The sequence below is a fragment of the Pteropus medius genome, unplaced genomic scaffold, assembly GCF_902729225.1.
Source record: "Pteropus medius unplaced genomic scaffold, Ma_sr-lr_union100, whole genome shotgun sequence".
NCBI classification, from domain to species: Eukaryota; Metazoa; Chordata; class Mammalia; order Chiroptera; family Pteropodidae; genus Pteropus; species Pteropus medius.
The window spans coordinates 792,379-817,031 of record NW_024356248.1 but is presented as its reverse complement, the minus strand read 5'-3'; the positions used below and the strand labels follow the sequence as shown (position 1 = coordinate 817,031).

General features: G+C 59.9%; 2 protein-coding genes and 1 pseudogene across 4 annotated transcripts in view; 1 reads left to right on the top strand and 2 right to left on the bottom strand.

Moving 5' to 3' along the window:
* Positions 1–2,766: 2,766 nt before the first annotated feature.
* On the top strand, positions 2,767–10,234 carry OTUB1 (OTU deubiquitinase, ubiquitin aldehyde binding 1). Its single transcript, XM_039860016.1, has 7 exons — positions 2,767–2,903; positions 4,537–4,598; positions 4,848–4,946; positions 8,948–9,066; positions 9,322–9,406; positions 9,520–9,714; positions 9,882–10,234. The coding sequence occupies exons 1-7, from the start codon at positions 2,846–2,848 to the stop codon at positions 10,077–10,079; spliced, it is 816 nt and encodes a 271-aa protein (XP_039715950.1). The 5' UTR covers positions 2,767–2,845; the 3' UTR covers positions 10,080–10,234.
* Positions 10,235–11,058: 824 nt separating this feature from the next.
* The window catches only part of MACROD1 (mono-ADP ribosylhydrolase 1), a 139,636-nt gene continuing 126,041 nt past the window's right edge, over positions 11,059–24,653 (bottom strand). For 2 of the 3 annotated variants that reach the window (XM_039860014.1, XM_039860013.1), the window contains 6 exons: positions 12,918–13,034; positions 12,303–12,424; positions 12,140–12,170; positions 11,906–11,979; positions 11,478–11,559; positions 11,059–11,192 (listed from right to left, as the gene is read on the bottom strand). In XM_039860014.1, coding sequence (XP_039715948.1) covers positions 11,155–11,192; positions 11,478–11,559; positions 11,906–11,979; positions 12,140–12,170; positions 12,303–12,424; positions 12,918–13,034 — 464 coding nt within the window. In that variant the 3' untranslated portion in view covers positions 11,059–11,154. Of the gene's footprint in view, positions 11,193–11,351; positions 11,389–11,477; positions 11,560–11,905; positions 11,980–12,139; positions 12,171–12,302; positions 12,425–12,917; positions 13,035–24,653 lie in introns of all 3 variants that reach the window. The other variant, XM_039860015.1, reaches the window with a different exon arrangement.
* On the bottom strand, positions 17,632–17,749 carry LOC120600920 (uncharacterized; annotated as a pseudogene).

Below are 24,653 nucleotides of genomic sequence, written 5' to 3'. Positions count from 1 at the left end.
CTGCAAAGATCTTGATTTTGGTCTGGTGGAACCCATAGCAGACCTCCGACCTCCGAACTGCAACATCACATTTGTGTTGTTTCTGAGCCACTAGGTGTGTGATGATTTGTTTACGGCAGCCATAAGGGAGCTAAATGCATCATTCTGGTGGCGCAAGGCTCTCCCCGGGAGGGGCTGGGTCCTCAGCAGACCCGAGATGTTTTGGAATATGAGGCGCTTACAGAAGGACGTGTGAGGAGGAGTATAGGTGGTCTGAGTCTGAGGGGTGCCTCTCCCTTTGTCGCCCCTGCCCGTCTGTTTGCTTTCTGCCTTAGGTGGTCTGGACCCTGCCTGCAGATATCGACCCAGCCAGCAGCCTGGAAGTACGGCCCCTACTGGCTTCATCAGTCTGGCCTCTGTGCCTTCAAAACCTCGCTAGTCCATGATTTTGGGGCTGGTGGCCTGTGGACCATCATGGGTTACTGCAGTGACAGTTCAAGAGGTTCACTGGGGGCCGGGCACGCCCCCACTCTTCGCATTCAGGTGGCTGCCTGCCCCCCAAGATGGCCTCAAAGGATCTCTGAGCCCTCATTTTTAGCCCACATTTGACACTTTCTCTTGGCCATGGCCTCCCTGTGAGGATTGTGACTGTCCGAGGGGCTGTGCCGTGTCCTTGTCGCCTGGCCTCCTCCCGAGAGGTGGCCCCTGGGGGGCTCTGTGCCATTCTGTAAACCCTTCCTCCGAGGCCGAGGCTGGGGTTTCACAGCCCCTGGAGCCTGGTTTGGGGTCTCCTCTCCCTCCACCTGACAGAAGCCGATGGATGTGGATGTGGGGTCCGGACACACTCGGCTGTGAAGAGGTATCTGTGCCATGTTGGTACTATGGAATATAAAGTCCTGGGCTGCTGCCCATCACCTTTGTGACTATCCAACAGCCGCCGGAAACCCAGTAACAGTGCCGCCTGTTTCATTGCAAGCCTCAGCGGCCCTGGGCCATTTCTGGGTTGGCAAATTGAGAGGCAGAGAAAAGTCTGGAGCTATGCTGGTGACTGCAGCAAATGTGCAGTTGGTTTTAGATGCTTCAGAAAAGAGAATCAAAACCCCCAAACAGTAAAAGTAACACCAAATAAATTTGTATGGAAAAGAGTGGCACAAAAGTTGAGCACCGTGGGCTGGATTAAGAGCAGCAGCTTCCCTCCGGCCATTTCCTTCCCATCCTGCCTGAGGAGAGGAGGAGGGCCGGATGGCAGGTAGGAGGAAGGACCCTCCTTTACAGGCCCTTTGTACGTGAGGGTGTGGGTCTGTTCTTCAAGCCCCAGACATTTGAGAGAGAGGTATTTACTTGATGCTGGCAGCTCGGCTGCAGCCCAGCACTGGCCCACAACTGGGATCCCTTCTCACTCTCCAGAGCAGCTGTGTTCCCTGTCCTGACCATTGGTCCCAAACCCAGCTCCCCGTGTGTCCTCCCCGACCAGGGACTCCCAGTTGAAGTAAGGGTGGGGGAGTAGGGGTGGAGTTGTTTTATAGCTATTTTCAAGATTTTGAACAGCCCAATAGAGTGTTCTCATCATCAACTATCTTAGCTCTTCATTTGGTAATACCAGTTTTACTCTACCGACTGAAGATCTGATTGGCAGTTACAGATTTCATTGTTAAAATCCAAGCAAGGAATGAACAGTTTGGTAGGCATGGGGTCCAAACAGGGTGGACCTTTTGCTTTTTTGAATTTGAAAGAAACCGCAAGGCTCCATGACCCAATAAATAGCAATTTGCACTGTTTCTGGGACACAGATTTGACATTTGTAGCACTACCATGAGAAGGTCACCGTGGGCTGTGTGGTGAGCCCAGGCACCAACTGTGCCTGCTGCAGGACTGGACGGAGCTCATGAAAACATTCGGCCGTATTCCACTCCTGTACTCTCACCGGGGCTCAGGCGCAGCCTCTTCGAGTGTTAGACCACTGCTCTGTCATGAAAAAGGCCCTCAGCAGTGAAAACTTGGGAAGTAGAGCCCCAGACTGTAACCTCTCTAAACCGCATCTTCAGCATCCGAAACCTTGCCACTTTTAACCCTTTTTATTTTTAGACAACTCAGGCAATTTCAATAGATCACACGGGAAGATCCCGTGTACCCTTTACCCACTTTCCCCCATTGGTAACATCTACAACCACACCCACTTCCCTCCAGGCCCCACCCGCTCCTTAACCCCCTGGCAACCACTAATCTGTTTTCCCTTTTTTATTAACTCCCTGTTTTAAAAAACCCCTACTTTTCTCATAATCAGAAGTCCACGGAGTCCAAAGTTAGGTCTCAAGACTTTGGCCTTGACTCCAGGGGACATGTTGTCCCTGCAGGAAGCAGAGCACCAAAGCCCGCCCAGGACCAAGACTGGTAGAAAGGGGTGTCTCAGGCTCGGATCTTCGCACGATTCCCCGTCTCCTCGGCCAGGCACCCACTGCCATCGCCTGCCGTGAGCTCTGGAGCCCACCTCAGGAATGCTGCCTTCGGTGATTTTAATTTCACTTTCCTACTTATCTCAATAACACAATCCGCGTTTCAAACTCCAGAGAAAAGAAAACTGAACAGGATCCATGAGGCTCCTCTCAGCACCGGGAGCTTTGGGAGCCTGGGAAGATGGAGCCAAGCAGGTGCGCGGGTAGAGGGTGGGTGGGGCAGTCGTCCCTCACTGGGCCTGGGCTCCTACGGCCCGGGCGGCCACAGGAACTGCGAACACCTCAGGTGACAACGCCCGAGGGGATCCCGTTGCCAGGGGCGTTGCCAAGGAGGGGCCACGAGGAGGGGCTCTCTTCCGGGAGGAGGGCAATCGGTAACCCGGAAGCGGTCGGCAGTGCGGCGCTGTTTAAAGATGGCGGCGGAGGAACCTCAGCAGCAGAAGCAGGAGCCGCTGGGCAGCGACTCCGAAGGTACTGGCCGAGGGAGGGCTGTCCGGCCCGGGCTAGCAGGGGTGATGCCGGGCCGCTGGTTCTCGGAGAGGCCGAGGACGGGACGGCCGGTGGCCGAGGATGAAGCTAGCGGACGGCCCTTTCCTCCGCCGCCGCCGCCTCCCCTCCCCCTCACAATGGAAGGAGCTGCCGCCGCCGCGACCCCCGGCCGAGCGGGCGGGCGAGCGGGCGGGGCGGCCCAGGCCCGCGGCACTTCCCCATCGTGCGCGCCCGGGGCGGGGCCTTGGCCGCCCCGCCTCCCGCCCAGCCCCCTCGGCGCCGGGCTCCCGAGTCCCCATCCCCGCCGTCCCGGTCCTTGCAGGCAGGCCGAGGCCTAGGCTGGGGTCCGGCCACTCTCCTTCTCTAGAGCAGTCCGCACCCGGGAGGGCGTCGAGTTACTCCGGGCTGCGAAGCATATAGGACCGGGCAGCCGCTAGGGATGCTGCGGTTGCCCAGGGGTGTGAGCGGCCGCGGGTGTGTCCCTGAGGACTGCAGCCTGCGTTTCCGGTAGAGCCCCCTCTTCTGGCCTTGCAGCCCCTTTCCGCCTTCCTGGGCATTGTTTTCTCAGATCTCTGACGAGTTGGACCTTTCAAAATGGTGCCACCTTCTCCTTTTTCACCTACGAGTTAGGCGCTGGGGACTGAGTCGCTTGGGTGGGAGGGGACAGCACCATTGCAGGGCAGTGAAAGGGCTGGGTCCAGTCCCAGGTAAGGATCCAGGATGCTCAGTCCCAAAAAGATTGGCCTTGACAGTCATTCTGCAGCCTGAGTTCCCCCTGACCCCCCATTCTAACAGCACACTTGAAGGCCTGAACACTGGGAGACCCAGGCCCTCAGAAGGGACTTGTTCAGGGTCACATAAGTTAAGAAAGAGCCAAGACCAGAATTCCTGGCTCCTGGCTGCTCACCAGTGGCTGCTCAGATGGGGTCCATAGGGTAGACCTGTCCAACTCACTGATGCGCACTTAACAAACAGTACCCGTCCCGTGTTAGCCCCTTACAGCTGAGGAAAGTTCTGTGCAGTGAGGTGGCAGAGGAGAGGTGCTGTGGCTGAGAGCTCAGCCTTTGGAATTAAGCAAACCTGGGTTTGACCACAGGCCTTCACTAGTTGTGACCTCGGGCAGATTACTTCACCTGTCTGCATTTGTTTTATCTGTAAAATGGGCACCATTTAGAATACCCAGGACAGCAGGAGGAGGAAGGGTGTGGTCAAGTTAGGTGCAGGCTCACAGGAAGCTCTCATCCTGCCCAGGACTCTGCCTCCTCATCTTACTTTCCCCAGGAGACCCTTCCTGGCCCCAGAGCGTTCCCAGGCTGCTGGGAAGTGATGTTAGAAAGCGGGGGCGGGGGTGTTAGAGCTGGAGAAGCACACCCCCAGCTCTAACACCCTCACCCCCAGCTTTCCAACATCACCTCTGCCCCCTCATTTTAAAGATGAGAAAACCAAGGCCTGGGAGGGGAAAGGACTTTGCCAAGATCACACGGTTGGGGGCGAGATGCATACTTCCAGATTCTAAGCCTGCAGGCTCTCCTGGCCGCTTTTGTCCTCGGTCTAGCTGCCTGGAGTGGAGACAGCCAGGGTCCACTGTAATCCTCGGCCTTCTTCCTTTTTCCAGGTGTTAACTGTCTTGCCTATGATGAAGCCATCATGGCTCAGCAGGACCGAATTCAGCAAGAGGTGAGGGACTGTGGTCAGCGGCCCTGTTGTGGGGATGCATAGGCGAGGCTCCAGGCCTCTTGTTTATCTCTGCTTTGGAAGCCTCCTCCTCTCCCAGCTGTGGTAGACACTAGGTGCCTTTGTGGGGGGGTCACTGTGCCACTAGGTGAACGACCTGGCACCCCTGGTGTAAGTGTTCTGGCTGGTAGGTGTGGATCACTAAATCTGCCTCTGCCTGCCAGAGCATGATGGCTTTCCTGTTCTCTGCAGATTGCCGTGCAGAACCCTCTGGTCTCGGAGCGGCTGGAGCTCTCAGTCCTGTATAAGGAGTATGCTGAGGATGACAACATCTATCAACAGAAGATCAAGGTGGGAGCCTGGCCAAGGGGGCAGGAAGAGCCCTGGGGGCAGGGGCAGGAGCGCACCTGCTTCACACCTGCTTCTTGCTGGGCCTGGCCTCGCAGGGTAGGGTGTTAGAGGAGCCTTCTGGTTGCTGGTTAAGCGCACAGACTGGAATCAAAAGACCCCGGTTCAGATCTTGACTTTCCACACAGCAGCTGTATCCTTGGCAGATCCTTCAGTGTCTCTGAGATGTGGGGTCCTCATCTATAAAATCAGGATGATGAAGGCATAGGCCTGTGGTTGTTGAGGGTGGTTGTGAGGTTAGCTTGCAGGGAGCTGATGGTCTCAGTGCTGAATGGGCTGGGCTGTGTCTGGGCGGAGGGTTGTGGCAGGAGTGTGTCCCGTAGCCTGTCTTCGGGATCTTTGTGGAGAGGCAGGCAGCAGTGGGGAGAAGGAGCCTACAGACCTTTGTGCCAGGCCTTGCTGTATCACTTACAAACAGGTAAGTCCTTTACCTACTCACTTTGTTTTCTGTGAGCTGGGAGGTTGAAATGTGACGTGGATATGCATAAACAGTATTCATTGGCACAGCTGGGGGCTTAGTAAATGTTACTCCTCCTTCTCCCCCTAAAGATCAGAGATATTTAGAACCTTCCATTTGAAAGGAGGGGCCTTTGGGGCCAGGCAGGTACCCAAGTGACTGAAGGTGGCCAGGTCAGGTGGTGAACGTCAGCAGCACAGCCCTGGATCAGCCACTATCAGGAAGTGGAAGCACCGGAGGCAGATGGGAGTGTCCATGCCTGTCACTCCATTGTTGCCAGATGTTTTTTCCAAGACAAACTAGAAATTATTTTGATGTGAAATCTTCAGATTCTTACAGTTGGCGGCTAGTTCAAATGTAAAATGTGTGGACCAAACAACACACTTGTGGGCCAGATCAAGCTGTGTGTGGCTTGTGGTCCACTCTGACCCCTTGCTCAGCGTGTTTATGATTTACCCAAAAGGCCTGTGGAGAGATGAAGGCACTGGCTCGGGGACCTGACAGACCTGGGTTTGAGTCATGGCTTCACCACTTCCAGCTGTGTGATCGTGGGCAGCGTGCTGAGCTTCACGGAGCCTCTGTTCTCTCACCTCTGAGCGGAGAGGTCTTTGCCTCACAGGGCGAGTGTGAGGCTTGGAGGAGATGATGGCGGGTGGTGCGTAGCGCTCAGCCAGGACTTAGGAAGCCGGGGGCCCTTCCCATGTGGTGGATTAGTGGAGTGGGGCCCCCATTTCAGGACTTACCTGTCACACCTTTGCCACCCTGGTAAAATCGACAGGGTGGGCCTTGGGTTCTTCCATCGAGTAATTCAATGAATATTCGAGTAGCCACTGTGTGCTGTCTGTGCAAGAGGTCTGACACCCCCACTCTGTGCTGTGCCTACCTTTACGCCTGGGTGCTGAGCCTAAGCCTAGGTGGCAGAGCCCAAGCAGAGCTGGGTGACTTTGTGAAATGGCTCCCTGTGAGAATTAATAGGATAACGGACACTAGCCCTCAGCAAAGGACCTGGCATAGAGTATGCGCAGAGTATGCGCTACATTCTAGTAGCAGAGCTGGTAGCTGCAGTGACTTGGGCTTTTTGTACGCATCGTGAGCTGTTGATCTCACATTTATGAGCGTGAACCGTGGGCCAAGCACTGCTTTGGGTACTGGTGACAGAGTGAGGACCTCCACTGACAAAATCCTGCCTTTACAAAGCTCACAGTTCACAGTGGAAAGACAGTAAGCCGGGGGTGACTGAAATGCGGTGAGTGCTGCGGAGAAAAGCGACGTGGGACAAGGAGCCGGGGAGCGGGAGGGTTTGCAGTTTTAAGGAGGGTGCTCGGCGAAGGGCTCGCTGAGAATGTGGCGTTGGAGCGAGGAGCGAATAGAGGCCCAGGAGCAGCTTGCGGCCGCCGGGGCGGAGCGGTGCGGGCTGAGGTCCCAGCGGGACTGCGCTGGTGGTTTGAGGAGCGGCGTGGAGGCCGGTGTGACTGGGTGATGTGGGGGCTGTAGCCAGAGAAAGGACTTGGAGGGAGATGGACAGAATCCCCACATTTCCCGGGTTGCTGGCGGCTGGGGCGAGGATAGACTGAGCAGCAGGTGGGGGCAGGGAGGCCTGAGGTGGAAACTGTGCGGTAAAACCAGCAGGAGGCGGAAGTGGCAGAATTAAGGAGTGAGAAGCTCTTGATACCGGATGTATTGAAGATGGAGCCCAAAGGATCTGCGCTGGATTGGATGTGGTGGGACGGAGGAGTCAGCAGTGGCAGTTTTGGCTTGAACAGCTGAAAGGCGGAGTTGCAGCTGATTGAGGGGAAGGCGGTGAGGAAGGAGCAGGCGGAGGTCAGGAGGTCAGGATTCGGCTGGGGAGCTCCGAGGAGGTGTCAGCGAGGCGATTGGATGTGGGAGTTGAAATTAGAGTTCAGGTGAACACACGGTGTAAATATATGTATGTCGTACTGTTAAAATGTACAGATGAAACTTACTGGATTTCGTTAAGCAATGTCACCATTAAATAAATAAGTAAAGTACTATCTCACAAAAAAAAGAAAAAGAAAAGAAAGAAAAAGAAACTGGAGTTCAGGGCTGAGATGGAGCAGGGGCAAGAGTTACATTTAGGGCCATTTAAGTCCCAAGATTGATGACATCAAGAGTGAGTTTAGTTGATAAGCAGCTGCCCCAGCCCTGAGCAGGGTTGTGTCATGTTGCAGTCACTGTGGATGGATGTACGTCATGACCATCTTCTGGCAGATGACGCACTGTGTCTTGAGGAAGGGTGCTCTGTGGTTTGGTGGCGGCCCTGACCTTCACAGGGAGATGAGGAGTGGCAGTAGGGTAGGAAGAGGACAAGGAGAAGGTGGGGTCGACAGGCCATGTGGCGGTGGCATCGCCATGCTTGGATGCCACTGAGGGGCCAGTCTGGGGAGGTGTGTTTCACCCTCGGACTTAAGGAGGGTATCCATGACCTTGACTAGAGTAAACGCTTGCCTAGGTTGCATTCACAGGAGAAGCGGGGCTGAGCCCAGACTTCACGGGCAGTTTCGCTGTAAAGGAGAACAGAGAAACTGGGTAGTCGCTGGAAAGCAATTCGTGTGAAGTGAAGGATTTTTTTTTTTAAGGTGAGAACTAGCCCTGTGTTTATATGCTGATGGGTCTAAACTGTAGAGAGAGGAAAACTGATGATGCAGGAGGAGCCGGAGACTGTGGAACAGTGTCCTTGAGTCACCAAGGGAGGGGACTGGCTCTGGCAGCAGCCTCAGGCGCTCGGAGGATCAGGAGAGAAGGCCGCGCGGGCGGCTGTGCTGGTGGGAGTGAAGTCATCAGAAAGGGAGCAGGGGCGTCTGGGAGATGGGTTGGGGTTTAAGGAGAACGTAGCAGGGAAGAAGTGGACATCGGGGAGCAGAGGAGGGTGCCCGGGCCAGGGAATGGGCCTGCCCCCAGGACTGGCGGTCTATTCGTGGGCGGGTTTGACAGAAGAAATTCCATGAAGTTTGAAGAGGAAACTGGAAAAGATCGCGCAGCGATGGTACCCGTGAGTGGGCGGGGTGGCGCTGAGGAGGAGCCAAGGGAGGCAGTTTCCCACCCCGGGGCTGTGTGGTGTGCCCCCAGCACTGCGCTCCGACTCTAGCCAGTTTGCCCTGGCCTCGCATGGTGTGAAGGACTTGATTCCCTGGAAAAGCTGCATCAGTCAGGGACTGACCCACTTGCTCATTTTTTGAACAGATAGCTGTGGGAGACCCAGGCACTGTTTTGGGTACTGGAGATGGAGGATGGTGTGGCCAGTGGCTGCTGACTACTTTGGTGGCTCCTGCAACCAGTGTATCCACAAGTTATGGTTTCCTGAGGCTTTTGGGGTTCTGGGCTGTGGGTCACTGACTCCCATCACCAGAGTCAGCAGGCGGCAGCTTGGAGCTCAGTTGCCACTGCTGTGGTGTGCCCTTTGTCAGGGGGTTCCTTGGCCTGCCCTGCCTGATGTTGATGGGCACGGGCTGGGGGGCTGCCTCTGCAGGACCTCCACAAAAAGTACTCGTACATCCGCAAGACCAGGCCCGACGGGAACTGCTTCTATCGAGCTTTTGGGTTCTCCCACTTGGAGGCGCTGCTGGATGACAGCAAGGAATTGCAGAGGTGAGGGGGTGGCACTTGGGCACTGAAGGAGTTGGGCGATGGTTCTGTGAAGGGGCCTGGGGGACTCCCTCCTCCCTCCTGATGCCTAGGAGGTACAGTTCCACCTGAGGCTGGCCAATAGGCTAGGCTCGTGATGGGGGCTTCCCTTCCTAGCTAGGGATAAGGGCCAGTCACCACCCCTGGGCTGGCCTCTCTGGGCCCCTGCTCTACTGGCTGAGGAGCCCATGACGGCCTCCTTTTCCCTTCCACTGCCAGGTTCAAGGCTGTGTCTGCCAAGAGCAAAGAGGACCTGGTGTCCCAGGGCTTCACTGAGTTCACAATTGAAGATTTCCATAACACGGTGAGCCCAGTCGCCTGTCACCCGCTCAACCAGGGTGGAGGGTGGGTGGCCTGGCCATGGCAGGGTTGACCTAGCTCCTCCCTCATCTTGCCCTCTGTCCCCGCCGGTGGCAGTTCATGGACCTGATCGAGCAGGTGGAGAAGCAGACCTCAGTAGCCGACCTTCTGGCCTCCTTCAACGACCAGAGCACCTCGGACTACCTGGTGGTCTACCTGCGGCTGCTCACCTCCGGCTACCTGCAGCGGGAGAGCAAGTTCTTCGAGCACTTCATCGAGGGTGGGCGGACTGTCAAGGAGTTCTGCCAGCAGGTGCGGCTCCCGCCCCACTTCTCAGACTCGGGGGCCCTCCTTTTTCTCTCCCTGCAGGGTGGGGAGCACCGGGGCCTGAGGGAGTGCTCCGGGGTCAGTAGGGGCATGGGGAAGGGGTGCTGAGACCCGGGCCTTGACCCGTACCCTGACCCGTACCTGCGCCGCAGGAGGTGGAGCCCATGTGCAAGGAGAGCGACCACATCCACATCATCGCGCTGGCCCAGGCCCTCAGCGTCTCCATCCAGGTGGAGTACATGGACCGCGGCGAGGGCGGCACCACCAACCCGCACATCTTCCCCGAGGGCTCCGAGCCCAAGGTCTACCTTCTCTACCGGCCTGGACACTACGACATCCTCTACAAATAGGGCTGGCCCTGCCCGCCGCTGCCCTGCTGCCCTCCCCTCTGCCAGGCGCTAGACATGTACAGAGGTTTTTGTGTGGTTGTAAATGGTCATATTTCACTCTCCCCTTCCCTGTCACACAACCTTCCATGTTTTATTAAAGGGGATGCTGGTGGTGAGCCGCGTGTGCGTGTCCCTGCTCTGCTGCTGCCCGCCTGCCTGCTATGTGTCTGGCTGTCCCTCTCCCCCCAGGTGGGTTCCTCTCGGCCTTCCGCCTGTCCACCCCTAAGCCTCCCTACCGGCAGCAGTTTTGAGGGGCTAGGCCTCTTGGGGTCCCCTCTTGGTTATTGGGGTTCTGCTTCCTTCACGCCTCCCCCCTTCCTTCCTTAGCTGGGCCAGGGGCTTCCGTGAAGATTCGGAAGTTCTTAGGGATTTGCCCAGGGACCCAGGACCATCGAGGCTTCACGCTGTCCCCTCATAGGCTCTGTGTCCACCCTGCTGTCTTGGCCAGGGTGCCAGACCCCAGCTGCCTGCCCTCCATCAGGGGGCCGCATGGTCGACATGATGGTGGGGCCTCGCTCAGCAGGTCGGGGGAGCTGGGGCACCCCCTGTGCACCCCAGGTGGCCCCAGTCTGGTGGCAGAGGGGCAGCCTTCAAACCCGAGCTTGGTCTGGTCCGCAGGTCTAGGCAGGGCTTGCCAGGCTGCCATCCCCCTGCCCCCCCCCAGGACCCCTGCCTGTGCCTGCTTTGCACCCCCTCTGCTTGGGTCGCGGTGTCTGCATTGCCTGCCATTTTGCCTTTACCTTCTTTCCCCCCCCATCCCAGCACATGCGGGGGCTCGGCCCTCAGGCTGTGAGCTCCTTGGGGGCAGGCCCTCAATAAATGCAAAGTGCTGCTGCCCACCTCTGCAGTCCGGCCAGTGCCTCCCCTGCCTAGCTCACCGAGAGTTCTCGCCACCCACGCCTCTGCCTCCCTCACCCAGCCAGGGCTCCACAGCAGCAGCTGCACAAGAGTGGCCTTTATTAGGAGGCTCCCGAGGGGCGGGGCTGGGGGGAAGGGTGGTGGCCAGGCCCAGGCCCAGCTGCAGGCTGCGGTGGCCTCAGAGCTGGGAGCGAGGTCCGGTGGGCTGCAGCAGGTCTGCGGGCAGAACAGAGAGGTTAGAGGGTGTGGTGGGCTGTGGGCTGCCCTCTGCCTCCCAGGTTGCCGCCCTGCGTGGGGGTGAGTGCGAGGGGGAGCGGGTGTGTTAGTGGGCAGGAGGTTAGTGGGCAGCTGCACAGCGGGCCAGGCCCTGCTTACCAGTCCTGGTCAGGGTGGGTGGCGGGGTGCCGTCAGGCTGGAAGGCAGAGGACACTGAGAACCTGCCCGGGGTGGGTGGGGAGGGGCAGGGGCTGGTGGGGACATTGCACCACAGCAGATACGTACCCACGGGGAAGTAGTGGGGGAGCCGTTGCAGGTAGATGTTTTCGTCCTTCTCCAGGAACACACAGATGATCAGCCGGTCCACCTGCACCAGGGCCTGCTCAGTGTGGGCTGGAGAGCTGCCCTCTCCTTGGGGCTGGGTCTTATAACTGACTCTGGTCCTGCAGGGTCACCTGCCTTACCCTTGGGACTCCCCTCGGCCCTGAACTTAGAGCTAGGCTACGCCCTTCCCGGAAGGGGTTCATGGTGTGTGCAGGAGAGGGAACCAGCCAGGGAAGGAGAGGGGGTGCAGGAAGAACTGGCGTCAGAACTCGAGGACCATGGGCTCTGCACCCGTGTTCTCCACCGTGACTGATGGGGCTGGTCAGTCAAGCCGGATGCTCCCCACCACCCCACCCCGTCCAGTCCCCTCAACTGGGCCCAGGCCTCACCTTGTCCTTGTTCTGCTCTAGCCACTCGCGCAGAGTGGTCAACACTACCTCGGCTGCTGCCGCGTTAGGGTAGCCTGGGGACCAGGTGACAGTGAGTCCCGGCTCTGGCCCGTCCCCCGCGGCTCCGCGACTCGCCAAGCTCCTCCTCCCCAGCACCTCCCCGCCCACTCGGCTCTTCCCGGTGTCTGGGCGCGCCCGCCGCCGACCCCGCCCTTCCTCTCTGACCCCGCTCACCAAACACGCCGGTGGAGATGCAAGGGAACGCCTGGGCGGGGGTGGAAGGGAGGGGACGGGTACAGCATCACTTTCTACCCCACCCCACCTCACCACCTGCCCCCTCCCCCCCCCCCCCGCTGGCCTTCTTCTCCCACGAGGTGGTCTCCCCCGGCTCCCTCACCGCCGAGCGGAGCTGGTGTTCCAGCAGCAGGTCGAGGCTGCACAGGTAGCAGCTGCGGAGCTCGGCGGCCTGGCTGGCGCTGGGCTCTCCGTGGGCGATGGGCCCCACCGTATGGATGACATCTGCAGGAGGCGACAGGGTCAGGCCGGGCGGGGTCTCCCTGCGGTCCTCGGCTCTCCCCTTGCCGGCCTGGGCCCTGGAGGAAACAGGAAACGGGCCCTCTACCCTTCGCAAGTTACGAGGCTCTCCAGGGGAGGACCTCACCCTTGTGGGCATACGGATATGCCCCTGAGCCTAAACCCACACCCCGACAGACCCCGGACCAATCCCCACATCTGTAGGCACCCGGCTGAGAGGTGGGGCGCGACTGGGTATGCGAAGGCCCAGTCGCCTTAGCTCCCCTCCCCCTTTCAGGTCCTTGAGCCTCCCCAGCCTCCACACATTCCCCTTCCACCTGCTTCCTGGGGTGTGCGGGAAGCGGCTAGGTCCTGGCACTTACGGCTAAGAAGTGCCCCCTGAGAAGGACTCCAGAAATTCTGAGGAGCGCACCATTAGCCCCCAATAACACCAAGCGCCCTTTCTGCACCCCACAGGTCTAGGGGTGTCGAGACTCACACTTAGCCGGCAGCCGATAGCCCCCAGTAATCTTGGCCTTGCCAGTCTCGCAGCTCTGCAAGGTCCGGCACTCGTCGGTGAGCAGGGGCCCGGCGGCCCGGTGAATGCAGCCGTCCACTGCAGAGGAGGGACAGTGAGCAGTGGGCTCCTCGCGTCCCACCCGAGCTCGTTTTACAGAGAAGGCTGATGCCCACGAGTGAATGGTCCCAGACCCCTCGGCTGTGCTGGGACTTACCCAGCACCGCGGCTTTTCCCCCGCAGCCTTCAGCCGCTCCCGTCACCCCCGACTCCCCATTGTTTTGCATCTGGGGAAACCTGTCCCCTCCAGGCGCAGAGCGCTGGACCCCTACGGGAAGCGACGCGGGGAGGCCAGCAGGGGGCGCGCCCGGCCCGCCCTGCTCTTTACCGGCTTCGCTGCTGGGGCGCTGGCCGGCAAAGGCCTCCCCGCCGGGGGCGGCTCTGGGAGGCGGGGTCTGGGCGGCCGGAACCGCCATCCGCAGGCGGCCAGGTGGAAATTCGTACTCCTGGCTCGGTCCGGGTAGGCCAGCCAGCACCGCGCACCCGATCCCATGGCCGACTTCCCCAGGCGAGGCCCCTCGGGGACGCCCCAGCTCTAGGATCCACGTTACAGACGAGGAAACTAAGGCCACCTAGTTACAAGTGGCAGATTGGGTTGGGCCTTGAGCCTGGTCTTCCAGTCCCTTCCCTGCACCGGGCATAGAGGTGGGCAGTCCGTGGCTCCCGCCACGCAAGAGTCTCCCGGCGCACGCCCTGCTTGTTAACGAACCGCCTGGTTAGTGCATCTGACTTAATTGGGGCGGGCCTGGGCTTGTTGATGCGAGGGCCTTGGCAGTGACCCTGGGGATCCTGGCACAGGTAAACAACTCGGGTGCTGCGGGAGGCAGGGAGGAGATGCTCCTTCAGCTCCACCTCACTGGGTGGCCAGGGCCTAGGGGGGCCCCTGCGGAAGGGGCGGGGCTCAGCCTCAGCTGGCACGGGTCAAGTCTCCCAAACCTTCTCATCGCCTGTGCGAATGGGACACACTGGCAGGTCCTTTCCCCTCTCTGAGTGTCCACTGCCTCATCTGGAAGATAGGGACAGTGACCCCTGCTCAGGGGCGGGGCTGGTATCCTGGCCAGGAGAACGCGACCCACCTCTGGCAGCTCCCAGCTCCCCCACAACCTAGGCCTGTGTGGGGAGCTCCTTGGGCACCAGCGGCTGAGTGTTCACACCGCTGGGCAGCGGGAAAGGACCGCCCTGTCCCCGTCTTACAGATGTGCAAACTGAGGCCCTTCCTCCTCCATCACAGCCCCATCCCTAACCTCTTGGCACACACCCAGGGACACCAGCTGGACCCTCTCTTTCTCTTGTTTTCTTTTGTGCCCTGTGGGGCCCAATTAAACTTAATTTTGTGGCTTCACTCAGAGCTGGCACCAGGTGATTTCTCAGAGTGTCCCATGGGTGGGGGTGGCGGGGTACAGGAGTTGGGAGAATCCTGGGACGGGCTCTGGGACTGGGTCCCCACCCCCTCCTCTCCTGTGCAGAGATAAGGGCAGCTGCAGCCCTGGGGTGTGGGGTGTCCAGGCGCCACACACGGGGTGCACAGCCTGGTGTGTGCAGTGTGTCTGCTCTGGGTGGGGGTGTCGGGTGACCACCCAGCATAGCGAGCAGCAGCAGGGGCTGTGGAGCTAGGCTGCCTGAGTTCAAATCCCAGTCCCGCCAGTCACAGATGTGTGACCTAGGCACATCGCTTATCTCTCTGGACCTCAATTGCCCCATCCATAAAATGGGATAATAGCAGACGGTCACCTCACAGGGCTATTGGAAGGACTGAGGGAGTTTATTCTGTAAGGTGCTTAAGCTAGTGCCTGGAATGAGTTAAGGTGATGTGAATGTTGGTGGTTATTTTATTAGGATAATGTGACAGTCTGGGCATGTGAGTATGATGGCAGGCGGTGTCCAGGCAAGGTGTGCTCGGGGTGTGTGGAGATGAGCAGGGGATGTGTCTGAGCCAGCACTCCTGGGGTCTCCTGGCCCTGCCCCAACGGTGTCAGCCACTTGGCACCCAGCTGCCTGCCATCTCCCAAAGCTATCCGCACTGCAGGTGACCTTGGCCCATTCAGGGAACTGTGTAGAAGTGGATCTCACTGAGATCTGTGTTTCAAGGATTTAATGTTTCCTGCGGAAGTGGACAGGCCTGCGGCCAGGCCTTTGGGGCTGACCTAGAGGATGAGGTGGGAAAAGGAAGGAGGAATTAGAGCTATCAGAGAATGGGGCGGGAGCCCCCCAGCAGCAACCAGAACAGGACCAGGCCCAGTGACTTCTGTGCAGGTGCCAAGGGGAGCAGTCTCCCCAGCTCAGAGATAAGGGACAGGCCTAGGGCACCACCCCTGGGCCGGAGCACAGATTGGCCGGGCATTCAGGGTCTCAGCAGCCTGGCCCCTCCTGCCTGCCCCCTCCCTGTCCACACACCTCAGAGTTCCAGACAGGACCCTCCCCAGCCTGTCCTACCCCTTTCCCCACATGACCCTCAGTACTCCTGGCTCTGACCCCAGGCCCTGTCCTGGGTTTATGTTAATCTAAGCTAAGCCCTGGAGACTGTAAGGAGGAGGCTTCCTGGGGCTCCAGCTAAGAAAGACATCTCCCCTTCTCACCTGACCTGGGGAAGCTGGAGAAAGCATATGGCCCTGGCCCCTGGGGCTGCCTGGTGGGAGGGAGCTGTCCTCAGTTCATACCAGTTGACCCTTGGTCCCCTCCCTGGGCCCCTCAACCACATCCAAACAAACCTCCAAGCTCCCACTTAAGCCCCAACCCACCCCGATCAGCAGAAAACCTGGGGTCTCTCTTGGGGAGATTGAGGCACGAGGGCAGTGGGGCTGACCTCAGAGTCTCTCTAGCAGGTCAAGGCTGGATCCTCCCTCCTCCAGGAGACTGCCTTGGGACCACCCTGCCTCCTCCTCAGCCCCCTCCCAGGTCCTCCCGTGCAGAGCTCCTGGATCTGCCTCCTTCATTTTAGCCTCTTATTGAGCCCCTGCCAGGTGCCAAGCGGTTTATATTCCTGTCCTCACAGCCACCCTAGCAGGTGCTATTATTATTCCTGCTTTAGAGAAGGAACTGAGGTACACAGAAGGTGAGAGACTTGCCCAAGGTCACACACCTGGACCACTCTGCTTCCTCTAGGACATCGAAAGGGCCTGTCTCTCCCTTCGCACCCCACCCTCCCTCCTGCCCTGGCCATCTGGCTCCTGCTCGCCCTCCTCACGCACTCCGGGAAGACGCTGTCTGTACCCGCTATGTCAGCGTCCCCTTCTTCTCACTGCCAGCCCTGTAGCCTGGCTCATGTCCCTCTCTCCACCTCAACACTTCTCCCTCCCGAGAGAGGGGCTGCTTCGCGGACCTCTCCTTGCTAAGCGGTCTGGGCCCACTCATCTTGCTTGAGTGTCCAGCTGTGTCCACACGCTGACCACTGGCTGCCTCCACCCAGCAAGGCTGCCTTAGAGACCCCCTGCCCAGGACCTCCTGCCTCCCTGTCTCTTCTACCTGCTTCCTGAGCTCCTCGGATGCTGCTGCTGTCTGGGGGTCCGGTCTGCTCTTCCTGGTCCCAGGCACTTCCCGCAAATAAGCGCAGCCACCCTGGCTTGGGAGCCCACCAGCCCACCCGCCAACGGCGCAGCCGCCACACCCCACAGTCAGCCTCCAGGACTTCAGCTCACATCCAGCCCCTTCCTTGAAAGTTCAGTTGGGAAGGGCACGGGGAGAGGGCAGGGGCCGCAGCCAGGCCCTCGTCGGAGCTAGCGGAGGGGAAGGCAGGCCAGTTCCTATGGGGGCCATTTGCCCAGGCACTTAGGATATGCTGGCTGCTATTTCAAGTGCTGTAATATTCATGAAGGGAAGATTAGATATTTAAATTTATTCAGCAATAAATGCAGCTCAGTGGGGGAGCATTCCTCATGCTAAACAAACAAGCAAGCAGGGCTAATTAATTATTTACAGGAATGGGAGGAGGCCTGTGGCCTGGGGGAAAGGGGGCAGCTGTGTCCCACCAGAGGGCAGGAGACCCGCCTGACCGGCCCTGGGCCTGCCCATCCATCTTCCCAACTTCTCCCCTGCCGCCTCCACTGTCTGGTGGGTCTGGCCCCTGCTCGCCTCTTCTGGGATTCCTATTCCCAGAAATCCTGCCCACAAGCTTGCTGGTGGCTTTGGGTAAGTCACTTCACCTCTCTGAGCCTCAGAACTGGCTTCAGAGAGTTGTGGGGAGGGCTAAAATATGCTGAGAGTTGGCCTGAAGGCGGGGAAGGGAAGCCCAGAGTGATTTAGCAACTTATTCAAGATCTCCCGGTTAGCGGAGAGCAGACGCTTAAGAGCAGCTTCACCAGCCCCTTCTTGCAGAACTAGGGATGAAAGCTCCTGGAGGCAAAGCCACTCCCTCAGCCAGGTGGGGGCTGAGGCTTTGCAGGAGCCGCCCTCAGCCTTGCCCTGCTCTTCCCAGGCTGCTATCAGCCCCAGAAGAGGGGAGGGAGGGAGGGGATGGGCCTGGGCAGCACCCTGCCGGCCATCGGGTTGGAGGGGTTGCTGAGAATCAGAGCCCCTGAACTGAGCTCGCTGGGGTTGTGAGGGTATAGCTTCTGGTGACAGAGCGGACTCCGCCTCGTGAGACCCGAGTCCCCTCCCCCAGCTCCTCCACTCATCGCAGGGCTTCACTTTTTTTTTTCCATGCCTACAGCACCCGGTCTTCCTAGGTGGTCTCCCGTCCAAGTACTAACCAGGCCCGACCCTGCTTAGCTTCTGAGGTCGGTGAGACCGGGCGTGTTCAGGGTGGCATGGCCACAGACACCACTTCACCGTTCTGCACCTGTTTCCTCATCTGCACAAGGCTGGTGACAGCACCTCCCTCCAGGGCTGGCCTAGGTGTTCAGCGAAGACACTGCACCGAAGTGCCCTGTGCTTTATCACACCATTACCCAGTTTTACAGATGGGGACACCGAGGCCCAGCCACAGGCTCAGTGGGCAGAAGACTGCTGCACCCCTCACTCTGGGGCCTTCTTCGCCAGGGATGTCCCCGAGAAAGCCCTGGGTGCAAGCTCGAGGCCTCAGGGGCCTAGGGGAGGGCTGTGCCTCTCGAGTGCAGGAAGGCGCCTGGTCTGGGCCCTAGGGACCACTGCCTGCCCAGACATCTGTGCACCCAGCCTGAGGTGAGCCCACTACGGCCACCTGGTTGCTGCCCAGGCCCCAGCCACCTGCACAAATACCAAATGCCAAGGCTGAATGGGCCAGGGCTGAAAGGGCCAGGCCCCACTGGGCATATGGGGAAACTGAGTCCCTGAGAGGGTACAAGGACAGAGGCCTGAGCTGCTGCACCCTGAGGCCCCTAATCCTGCAGAAGGGCCCAGCCATAAAGCCTGGGTAAATGACCCACCCCAGGGCCCCTTCTCTCCCAGCCGCCCTGTCTGCAGTCTTCCTCTGCTCTCTTCCCAGACGCTGGCTGAGCCTCGGGGGCCACGGCCTCGCATGATGCCTCAGTACCACACCCTCCTGGTCACTCATTCAATCAACAAACCCACGTCAGCCCAGCCCCCCTCGCTCTGTGCTAGGCTTGGGCTCAGCCCATGGGGGGATGCAGAGCCCACCGTCGCCAGGCCCCACCCACTCGGCGCCAAGGCGGGTGGGCGCCCTAGGGAGAAGATGGATGGACGACAGCGCCGTGATGTGATCTGAAATTCATTACGGGGTGAGATCAGCTCCTTAAATGGGGATTTGAAAACATTAGGGCTTCATTATGTACACAACGGCAGCGCCTCATTCATCATGCAAAAATCACTCCCGTTATTAAAAATCCCCGTGGCAGCTGCACGCAGGGGCTTGGCGGCGTCTCGCCCGCTGGGGGCAGGGCAGGGCCCCACAGGCCTATGCTAGCCCGTCCGGTTAGCCTCCGACCCAGGGAGGGCCAGCTGAGGGGGGACAGTGGAGAGCATGATCCGGCTCAAGGGACTTGGTGCCTCGATTTCCTCATCCTCAAAATGGGGATTCTAGCGGGGCAAGTACGTGAGGTTCTGCAGGGAGAGGCTGGGCAGGGCTCTGGCATCCGCGCAGGGCTGGCAGGGAGGCCTTGAGGCTCCACTTGGGTAGGACGTTGTCACTCCCCTGCTTATACCCACCCCGCCCGGGCTCCCAAGAGTCCATGAAGTAAAATCTTCAACTCTGAGCAAGGCTGGGGCTCCCTCCCGCCTCTACCTTACATGACTGTGCACCCCCCACCAGCACAGGACCGTGGGGAGGGGCCAGCAGGAGCCAGGCCCTGTTAGAGGGAAGGAGGGAGCCAGGCTTTAAAGTCATCTGTGAAAACGGCCGAGGGAGGTGGGAGAGGGTAGGTGCTGCTCTGTGGTTCAGACGGCCCTTCTGAGGACGAGGCATCTGATTAGAGAGGAGAAAGACGGCAAGAAAGAACCGGCTTCTGGAAGATAAGGGGAGGAAGAGTCCCGGCAAAGGGCTCAGCAGGGCAGTGGGACCTGGTGGGCAGTGGGACCTGGTGGGCAGTGGGACCTGGTGGGCAGTGACGAGAACCTGGAATTGATTCCATCTCAGCGGTAAGTTCTGAGCAGGGGAGGGGAGTGGTCTGAGACATCCTCTAGGCCTCTGGGTCCCTTTGCTGTTCCCTCATCCCAGATGCCCTTCTCCAAAGCAAGCCTGGCCCTAGACAACTCCATGCTCACATGTCCAGCCTGACACACAGCGGTGCTCGGTGCTCAGTGGGGTTTGTGGACTGGCTGGTTGGCCCTTGGGGCCACCTGCTCCCTCTGAGCCCAACCTGACCCTGGGAGGGTCCGGCTGCACATAGCCTGGCCTCAAGGGGACTCGCTGTGCCAGGCCCAACTAATCGGAGCAGTCGGAGCAGGCCGGGAAGCAATCACGGCTTAGCGGTGAGGGCCGACGGGACACAGTGCTGGGCAGGGGCCCCAGGATGGCAAGTGCACTGAGCCAAGTACTTAGAGGCCTCGCTAACTCTCCTGGGCCGGCCTGTCTATGAACAGAGGAAAGAGAGCAAGAGCGAGAGGGGAGAGAGAGAAAGAAGAGAGAGCGAGAGAAAATGAGCACGGAGAGCGTGCATGCCAGAGAGACAGCACGAGAGAGCAATGGAGAGGAAGCAAGCGAGAGACAGGGACAGCAAGAGACAGAACCCGGGCAGTGAGCCGGGGGGCACGCAGAGCGAGGCGCGCGGAGACAGAGTCAGAGACAGAAAGTGAGAGGCACGAAGAAGGAGAGAGAAAGAGGGTGCTGCCTGCCCCCCAGGGTCATGGGTGCCTGAGTGAGGAAGGGAGAGGGTGGCTCAGGGTGGCAGTTTCCGCCTGTGGCGAGGGACCGCTGTGGGGGGCAGGGGGTTTGTGCGCGCACACGCACGCAGGTACCGGGCTGGGGGTGGCAGGTGGGGCTGGGCAGAGCCGGTTCACACACCGGTCTGCACGGAGCATGGACTCTTTGCCAGGAGGTGGACAGACAGGCGCCTGTGCGTGCCCCTCGGGTGGGGGGTGGCCTGCTGGGGGACAGTGGCACTGAAACAACTACGTAGACGGGAGTCTGACTGCCAAGGGCGGCAGAAAGCCGGCCGGAGAAGGGCAGATTTTTCTGTGTCCCGGTGCCCAGGACAGTGCCAGGAATGTGGCTGGTCCTCAGTAAATAGAGCAGGGCTGAGGGGTGGTCTGAGAGGCCGCACTGACTTTGAGAGAACCAGGTAGGAAGGCAGAGGAGCCTCAGGCACAGCAGCGGCACGTGCAAAGGCCCTGGGCCACGAGAAGCCTGAGACGCTGGGGTGCATGGGATACACACAGAGACCGCCATGACAGCATGGGAAGCGGGGGCTATGCAGGGCCAGTGGGCTGGCGGGCAGGGGGTTGTGCCCTCACAGGCAGGCGCTGGCCCCTGTAGGTTTGGGTGGGGCCGCTGACCTCTGGAAGGGGGGCAGTGTCGTTGGCAGCGCGTGTGTGGGGGATGGGTCGGGGCTGCATTCTGCCCTGCCCACCTGTGCCTGCCGGGGACCTGCCTGACCCCAGCCCTGCCACTCCTCGGGCCGGCCCTTTGGGGCACTGGCCAGGTGGAAGCGGAGATGGTGGCCACGCGAGCAGAGAAAGACGGCCCTGAATTAATCTGTCACTAAAGCTTGGCCATGGCAGGCGCAGTCATGATTTAGATGAATAATTGAAACGCTCCGATACATTTATTATCCCTTTAGTGCAAAAGTGGCAGAGAAAGACGAGGGGTAATTGAAAAAGAGCGCACAAATCTTCGCGAGAAAGCCGGCGCCTTATCGCCGAGTAAACATTTCAGTCCTAATAAACAGGAGAGACACTCGTCAGGGCCCTGTCGATTCCCATCCTGATTTAGGGCCCGCCCCCCTTCTCACCATACAATAGGAGAGCCTTTAAAAAATTTTTTTATGGAGTCAGTCAAAGATTCTCCAGGAGGGCGGGGGAGCAGGAGTGGCCTTAGCAGTCTGCAGACCTCAGGGTTTGGTGGAGGCTGAGTGGCTGCCCCAGCCCCGTATGTCCCCACTATGGCAGACACTGGGCCCTCTGCGTGATGGGCCTCTCCATCCCACTGCACCTGTCAAGCTCCTATTCATCCTTCAGGGCCCAAGTCCAATGCCCCCTCTGCTGGGAAGCCTACCGAAACGGGTCTCTTTGGAAGCAGAGCCAAGTCCAGAGTCCCCGTGTGGGACACAGGTGTCCCTCCACCACTGGCACACACTCAGAGGGAGCCCTGGGAAGGGACGGGGCGAAGGGGGCTTCTTCCCCTAGACTCACCGTTGTTAGAATCACCTAGCTTGGCTCCAGGACCTGGTGGGGGCCCAGCCCCGGTGCGAGGCAAGCCCAGGAGTCCCGGGCCCTGTGGATTAAGTCCTTTTGGCCCCAGCAGCCCCTGGGGGCTTCTGCTGAGGTTGAGGGTGTCCAGCAGACTCCCTTCTCTGCTCCCCAGAGGCCGCGGTCCTCCCCCACCCCAACCACCGCATATTTGCAGTAAAAACGGTGGGCTTGCTGCGCCAAAACCCTGCAGGCCAGGTCCCACCCTGCTTCTGAGGGCCCCCTTTCTGAGCTGATAGCTGCCCCGGGCTGGAAGACAGCCTGCAGGCCTGGAAGGGCAGGGTGGGGGGTGGCAGTTAGGTCTGTGTCCCAGCTTCCACGGCTGGGCCCAGCACACAGAGAGGCTACTAACTGCTCCACAAAATTTCCCAGAACCTTGCTGCTCGGGAGACAGGCAGTGAGAACGAGCACGAGACGCGCCTCTGTGAAAGGGGGTCGCTGCCGTGGAAAGCGCACAGAGCAGGTGAGGGGCGGAATGGCTGGCAATTTAAAGCACTGGGCGGAAACTCAGGGCCCCTTGTGGGAAGGCCGGGCTCCGTCTGGGCAGAGTCAAGTGTGGGCCAGGGTCCCCCAGTCCCAGGCTACTCCTGCCTGTGCCCCCCACCCTGGCAGGCAGATCGGACTGGGGGCCGGTGCAGGGCACAGGTGGCCGACAGGAGGGCAGAGATGGCCTGGGGATCTGGGGCCTGCTCCCTTCCGGCCCCAGCCTGGCCCCTATCCCAGTCCCCTCCCTACCACCTCCGCCTTGTTCCAATCACATTAGCGGAGTGACAGCCCCAGCGAGCACTTGCGGCAGCTCCATAAATCTCAGCCGGCGTGAAAAGGCTGGACTCCAGGCCCACTTCCTCCCAGGTCCCGGCTCACCCCATCCATCTCTGCGTCAGGCAGGCCACTCCCAGGGCCTGCTCTAGCCCCCTCTCACCCTCAGTGACGAAGGAGCAGGAGCTAGAGAGACCCCCACGGTGCCGCCCCCCTCAGTCTGGCCAGAGCAGTGCCCTTAGACCTCCCAGAGTGAGGTCACCAGGCCATCCCCGAGCTATTCCCTGCCCTGCCTAAAACCTCAGTGGCTCCTACTGCCCTCGTCAGCAAGTCTTTTCTTAGCTTTACCTATAGTTCATTCATTCATTCAACAACCACTTATTGAGCACCTGCTCTGCGGGCCGGACCCAGTTCCAGGGGCCCTTGGAGCTTTTGTTCTCAGCGGGGAGACAGGCAATAAACCACGAACACAGAAAAGAAGTAAATTACATGGCAGGTCAGGAGAGGGGTGTTCTAACAAAAATGAAAACTAGCAACGTGAGGGGCCCAGGGAGGCAGGGTGGGGACCTGTGAATTCAGTTAGGTGTCAGGGTGGGCCTCGGGAGAAGGTGGCATGCAGGTAAAGACTTGTAAGAGGTGAAGGGAGCGGCCACGTGGCTATTTGAGGAAGACCATTTTGGGCAGCAGGAACAGCCGGTGCAAAGGCCCCGAGGCAGGAGTGGGCCGGGCCTGTTCCAGGAAGGAAGGCCCGTGTGGCTGGCGCAGAGAGGGGAAGGGGCAGGCAGCGTGGCGGGGAGTCTGAGAGGTGGCCGGGGACCTTGTGGACCTTGGCCTCGGCCCTGAGTGAGGTGAGAGCCCCGGCAGAGCTCTGAGCAGAAGAGGCGTGTGACCTGACTTAGGATTTAGAAGGCCCACAGCTTTTTGCGATCCTTTGTCTTCGGGGACTGAATCCAGCCCCTCGCACGGTCTCAGGCTTCTGCATGATCTCCCGCCTCCCCTCCTCCTGGCTGGGCTCTGGCTCCTCCATCCTCTGAGTCCCCCCGAGTGCCCCCTGCTCTCCCTCACTCCGGGCCTTGCCTGCGCTGTTCCCTCTGCCCAAGACATCCTTCTCGCTGCTCCTTAACGGCTCTCTCCTCCCCATCCTCAGTTCCCGGCGGAGGCACCACCTCCTTCCAAAGCCTTCTCGGCGCCCAAGCATGAACAAGCGCTCCTTGCTGAGCCCCCACCATGCCTACGGGTACCCCCCAGACCACCCTGTGTAATGGTGGGCGCTCTCATCCAGACGGGCAGGGACCAGGCTGCCCTGATGCCTGGCGGATCTGTCCCCACACCCAGCTCAGGGCCTGGCACGCAGTAGGTCCTCCATCACTGGGTGCTGAATGAGCCGGTGAAGGAGGGGGGTGGCTGTGGGCAGGCCACGGCAGGTGTCGCATCAGTAGGGCCCCCGAGTCCTCCAAATAAACAGGCTTTGGAAGAGGGTCCTCGATGCCCTACCTGTGGCCCCTGGCCTCCGGCAAAGCCCCCCGCGTTCTGTGAGGCCTCCAGGGCAGCTGTGACCCCCACAGGGACAGCTGGAGGAGAAGCTGAGAAGCGGGCAGGGAGGGCGGGAGGGAAAACATCCCCAGCCCCAAACGTGCCCCTCCCGCCGCATCCCGGCAGGTCACAGACGGCTCTTAGTGCTGTTCTTATTTATTCCTGACCTTCGCGGCCCCTTTTATTTTTCCCCCTTTTAAAACCTGGCCTGGGCCCCGCCACCGCCACCGTAAACACGGCCCCCGGGATTTATCCTATGGCGCATTAACCCCTGCCCCCTGTCTCACCAATCATCCTGCTGCTCAGGCAGACAGCGGGCAGCCCAGCCAGCGACAGGCCCAGGGGCCGGGGGCAAGGGGTCCATGGGGCCCGAGCAGGGCCAGCTAGGGGAGGTGGCCTTGGGGCATAGGGACTGCGTACCACGTTCTGGCTGGCTCTGGCCTGCTGCGAAGCCGCCCCCCGACCTCTGACCTCCTGCCCGCCCGGCCCTGCTGGAACCCCTCTGCCTTGCGGTGGTCGTTAACGGTGTGAACGTGAACATTGCCGAGGGCCCTGCAGTGGACAAAGCTCTCCCCCACTTTCCGAGGCCTG

Excerpts from the sequence above, each read along its gene's own strand:
- OTUB1 (XM_039860016.1), top strand. The coding sequence starts at position 2,846 with ATGGCGGCGGAGGAACCTCAGCAGCAGAAGCAGGAGCCGCTGGGCAGC. Across the intron at positions 2,904-4,536 it reads GCTGGGCAGCGACTCCGAAG|GTGTTAACTGTCTTGCCTAT; the intron begins GTACTGGCCGAG and ends TCCTTTTTCCAG. Across the intron at positions 4,599-4,847 it reads AGGACCGAATTCAGCAAGAG|ATTGCCGTGCAGAACCCTCT; the intron begins GTGAGGGACTGT and ends TGTTCTCTGCAG.